General features: G+C 40.8%; 1 protein-coding gene across 1 annotated transcript; it reads left to right on the forward strand.

The window, feature by feature from the left end:
* The first annotated feature begins 1,740 nt into the window (after positions 1-1,740).
* Positions 1,741-3,387, forward strand: LOC128049826 (RNA-binding protein 7). Its single transcript, XM_052642147.1, has one exon. It carries the CDS (start codon positions 1,741-1,743, stop codon positions 2,527-2,529), a length of 789 nt encoding a protein of 262 aa, XP_052498107.1. The 3' UTR covers positions 2,530-3,387.
* The last annotated feature ends 2,161 nt before the right edge of the window (positions 3,388-5,548 follow it).

A 5,548-nucleotide genomic window follows, 5' to 3' on the forward strand; every position in this document is an offset into this window, starting at 1 on the left:
CAGATGAGTGGATAAAGAAGACATGGTGCATCTACACAATGGACTGTGACTCAGCCATAAAAAGGAACAAAACTGGGTCATTAGCAGAGCAGACGGATCCTGCTTTGGTTGGGCACTAGGGGAAGACATTAGCTTGCCTTTGAGGCAGGCTATGTGAGAAGCAGCCTCCTTTCTGCCCTCCATTCACACCTTGGTGAGGCGTTGGCTTCCACTGGGGAGGCTCATGAGTCTACTGTGCGGTGGCTGTGTCTCTGTCCTGCCATTGTCATTCCCGGGTGTAGTAATGGGGGGTAGGATTTTGGTTGAGATTAACTGCATTCCTCATGTGGTTATTTCCTTATCTCCCTGTCTCTCTGACTTCTCTCTCTTTTTTTTTTAACCTAAGAGCATATCTTTAAAGTTTATAAAAACTATGTCTGTATGTGTGCGGGGGAGGGAGGAGAGGGTGGGATGTATATAAAGAGTAACATTAAAATGTACATTACCATATGTAAAATAGATAGCCAATGGGACTTTGCTGTATGACTCAGGGAACTCAAACTGGGGCTGTTTAACAACCTAGTGGGTGGGATGTGGAGGCAGGTGGGTGGGAGGTTCAAGAAGGAGGGAACATAGGTATACCTATGACTGATTCATGTTGATGTTTGGCAGAAACCAACACAATTCTGTAAAACAATTATCCTGAAAATAAAAATAAATAAATTTAATTACAAAAAAATTAAACATGCATATAATAGAACTCCCCTGATTATGCACTGAACTCTGTCATTATTTTTAAGCTCCTTTGTTTTCAGACTCAGGATTTATTAGCATTTCTGATTGACATCCTCTTTTATCCCTAGAGCTTAGAGTCTCAGAAGGCTGATAGAGGTTTGCTGAATGGCTGACGTACAGTCTAGGCTCTTCGAGACATTGATCCTTACCAGTGTCTGCTCAGCTCCACAGGGGACCATGGAGCTTTCTTAGGTGGTGTGGAACTGTTTCTTTTGTTCAAAAATGTTCAGTCTTTTCCCCTGTCATAGCAAATAATTTATTTAATACAGTCAGTTACAGTCAGTCACATACACAAAAAATCATTTGTGCTTCATCAAAGCAGAGACAAACTATTTTTTTAAAAATAGTGCCACCTAAAAGGAGTTATGTTTTTTGGTTTGATCCACCAAAGTTGAACCTGGGAACCATGAAATTTTGAGGTAGCATGGAGCAGTGGAAAGAGCCCAGGACTTGTACCCAATTGAATGTGACTTATAGGCCAAACTGATACTTACTATAAGCCAGATTCTGTTAGATGAGATTTTCATACATTAGCTCATCCTTAATCTTCCCCCAAATCCTATAATGTAAGACTATTATCTTTACCTCTATTTTAAAGTTGTGGAAACAGAGGCAGAGACATTAAGATGCTTCAGGCCTCTCAGCTAGGAAGTAGCAGAATTGGGATTTGAACCTCTGTAAGGGCTTCAAGAAGCACAAGCTGGAATCAAGATTGCCGGGAGAAATATCAATAGCCTCAGATATGCAGATGACACCACCCTTATGGCAGAAAGTGAAGAGGAACTAAAAAGCCTCTTGATGAAAGTGAAAGAGGAGAGTGAAAAAGTTGGCTTAAAGCTCAACATTCAGTGATTGACGTTTACGTCGGTGACGCCTGGGTGCGCGAGGACGTGGGGTTTCTGAGAGTGCGCAGTGCGTGCGTCGGCGGCGACCCTTCGGCCTTTTTCGGGAGGGGGCGACGCTGAGATGGGGGCGGCGGCAGCCGAAGCGGATCGCACTCTCTTTGTGGGCAACCTTGAAACGAAAGTAACAGAGGAACTACTCTTCGAGCTTTTCCACCAGGCTGGTCCAGTAATTAAAGTGAAAATTCCAAAAGACAAGGATGGTAAACCGAAGCAGTTTGCGTTTGTGAATTTCAAACATGAAGTATCTGTTCCTTACGCCATGAATCTGCTTAATGGAATCAAACTTTTTGGAAGGCCTATCAAGATTCAGTTTAGAGCAGGAAGTAGCCATGCCTCACAGGAGGTCAGTTTGTCATATTCCCAGCATCATGTTGGAAATTCAAGCCCTACTTCCACATCTCCTAGCAGGACGGTGGATAACATGACTCCATCAGCACAGACAATTCAAAGATCTTTCTCATCTTCAGAAAATTTTCAGAGGCAAGCAGTGATGAACAATGTTTTGAGACAGATGTCATATGGAGGGAAATTTGGTTCTCCACATCTGGATCAGTCAGGATTTTCCCCATCAGTTCAGTCACATAATCATACTTTTAACCAGTCTTCAAGCTCCCAGTGGCGCCAAGATACACCATCATCACAGAGGAAAGTCAGACTGAATTCTCATCCCTACGTGATGGATAGACATTACAGCCGTGAACAGCGTTACAGTGATGTGTCTGACCATCATTACAGAGGAAACAGGGATGATTTTTTCTATGAAGACAGGAATCACGATGGCTGGAGCCATGACTATGATAACAGAAGAGACAGTGGTAGAAATGGGAAATGGCGCTCATCTCGACACTAACAAGTGTTATAAGGATTTCTCATAGGGTCATTTTAGGTCCCTTTTTGTTAAGTTGTTTCTGAGAATGTTTTCTTAAAAAACTATAGAGCAGCTTTACAAGTTGCCACATTTCTTTGTAAAAATTTTAAAACCCAATAGCAATTCAATACAGACATGAGAAGAATTGTGGTTCTAGTTTTATTATATTCATAGCCTTTCACCTCAGGGTTTTAAAAAGAGGAAAGGGTTTTATGCAGAAGAAAGTGCCGCAATTCCTAATCATTTTAGACAATTGAGTAAAGGATGTATTATATGGATTAGTTGTATTATGAAGAAAATATTTTAATTATTTTTTTGTATTGCAAGAAGCTTCTTGTTGGTGAATCAGATTTTTCGTGTATATAAGGAAAAATATTCAAGTTGATAGTCAGAATTGACTCAGTATTTTGTTAATAAGAAAATGTTTAACTTCAGTGATTCATTTTACTAACATATGAGAAAGCATTTTGATAAAAGTTTGGGGATAAACTATATTTAACTTCTCAGAGAACTTAAGTGTAAGTTCTGTGACATGATCTTGACATCTACACATGCTATTTCATTGTAAAATTTTAGAATTTGCTCATTAAATCGATGTATGACTGAAGCCACTCAGGAAGTTAAATATCACTAAATGTAGTTTTTTACAGTAAAAATACAGTGTTAATATAAATCCCCTATTTCTGGAAGAACAAAAACATAAATGCATAGGTGGAAAACTAGTAAAATGTTTAACTGAAAATGTACTTTTTAAAGTACTGCCTCTATGACTCAAACTTTGAAAATTTTAACATTGTATCCAGGACAAGTGTATAGGGACACATTTTATTATGGAGATTGTACAGGTTGCTTTTTTTTTTTGTTGTTTGAATTTGAAAGAATTTAGTCTGAAACATTTTCTGATTTAAAAATTTTTAAATCTTGTTTAACAACACTTTTATGTATCAAGATGCTGTTTCCCTTTCATTGTAGAACTTGTTTATAAAAAATTAATTCCTTGTAAAATTTGAGTCCTTTTTAATATTAACTACAGCATTTGTACTATGTTGCTTTTTAATATATTGAAAACAAAATGAAAAAAAAAAAAAAAAAAAAAAAAAAAAAGCTCAACATTCAGAAAACGAAGATCATGGCATCTGGTCCCATCACTTCATGGGAAATAGATGGGGAAACAGTGGAAACAGGGTCAGACTTTATTTTTCAGGCCCCAAAATCACTGCAGATGGTGACTGCAGCCATCAAATTAAAAGACCCTTTCTCCTTGGAAGAAAAGTTATGACCAACCTAGATAGCATATTCAAAAGCAGAGACATTACTTTGCCAGCAAAGGTCCATCTAGTCAAGGCTGTGGTTTTTCCTGTGGTCATGTATGGATGTGAGAGTTGGACTGTGAAGAAAGCTGAGCACCGAAGACTTGATGCCTTTGAACTGTGGTGTTGGAGAAGACTCTTGAGAGTCCCTTGGACTGCAAGGATATCCAACCAGTCCATTCTAAAGGAGATAAATCCTGGGTGTTCATTGGAAGGACTGATGCTAAAGCTGAAACTCCAATACTTTGACCACCTCATGCAAAGAGTTTACTCATTGGAAAAGACTCTGATGCTAGGATGGATTGGGGGCAGGAGGAAAAGGAGATGACAGAGGATGAGATGGCTGGATGGCATCACCAACTTGATGGACATGAGTCTGGGTGCACTCCGGGAGTTGTTGATGGACAGGGAGGCCTGGCGTGCTGCAATTCATGGGGTTGCGAGGATTTGGACATGACTGAGCGACTGAACTGAACTGAACTGAAGGGCTTCCCACCTAATGCCAACAGCCGACTCATGGGAAAAGACCCTGATGTTGGGAAAGATTGAAAACAGGAGGAGAAGGGGACCACAAAGAATGAGATGGTTGGATGGCATCATCAACTCAATGGATATGAGTTTAAGCAAACTCTGGGAGATGGTGAAGGACAGGGAAGCCTGGTGTGTTGCAGTCCATGGGGTCGCAAAGAGTCAGACACGACTGAGTGACTGCACAACAGCAACAACGCGGGACGTCCCAGGTGGTGCTAGTGGTAAAGAACCCGCCTGCCAGTGAAGGAAACGTAAGAGACTCAGGTTCAGTCTCTGGGTTGAAAAGATCCGCTGGAGGAGGGCGTGACTACCCATTCCAGTATTCTTGCCTGGAGAATCTCATGGGCAGTGCAGCCTGGAGGGCTACAGTTCACAGGGTTGCAAAGAGTCAGACACGACTGAAGCACTTAGCATGCATGCACACAATCTGATTCAGTTCCTACATATTAAACGGCTGCTTCTCTGTTTCCCCCTCACTGTTTCATCCAATCCTCATGGTAACTCTCCAGTGCAACTGCTATCATCCACAGATGAAAGAGAAAATTACAAAATCAGCTCAAATTTACCTGCACATATGGGAAAGATTCAAGGCTTTGGTCCAGACATCTCCAAATAGTGATAACTGTCAAAATACTCTTTCAAAGAGGGACCTGAGCTGAAGCTGTGGCTTTGCCTCATACAATCTTTATGACCTCCTGGCCATCACTTACTCTTCTGAAGCCTCAGTTTCTTTATCTCTAAAGTGGTGATGATGACCAACTCTGCTCATCTCATGGGTGTGAGGAGAGAAGCATGTGAAATGATATAATAGCGAAAACTTGTTTCTTACTGGTGTCCTTGGCAGTGAGTAAGGGAATCTGTTTGGGTCATTCTCCTCTTTGATTTTCCCATAGGTGCTATAGCCTGCTTCAACCTGGAGAAGCCCTTTTCTAAACATGGGAATTACTTCCCAGGAGGGACTTGGGTGGTGAAGTATGAGGATCTGCCTCATTAATCCATGTGGTAGAGAAGTTTCTAATTTTCTTGACTTTGCTTGGGAGTCCAGGCTCAGGAGGACCTGGAGGATAAAAAGAAGCTACCTAAAAATATTAACAGTTTTTTTTGTAAAAATGACAGAATATTTCGAGGGAGAAAATTGTCTCCTAAAACAGCATATTACG

The sequence above is a fragment of the Budorcas taxicolor genome, chromosome 6 (genome assembly GCF_023091745.1).
Source record: "Budorcas taxicolor isolate Tak-1 chromosome 6, Takin1.1, whole genome shotgun sequence".
In the NCBI taxonomy this organism is placed as follows: Eukaryota; Metazoa; Chordata; class Mammalia; order Artiodactyla; family Bovidae; genus Budorcas; species Budorcas taxicolor.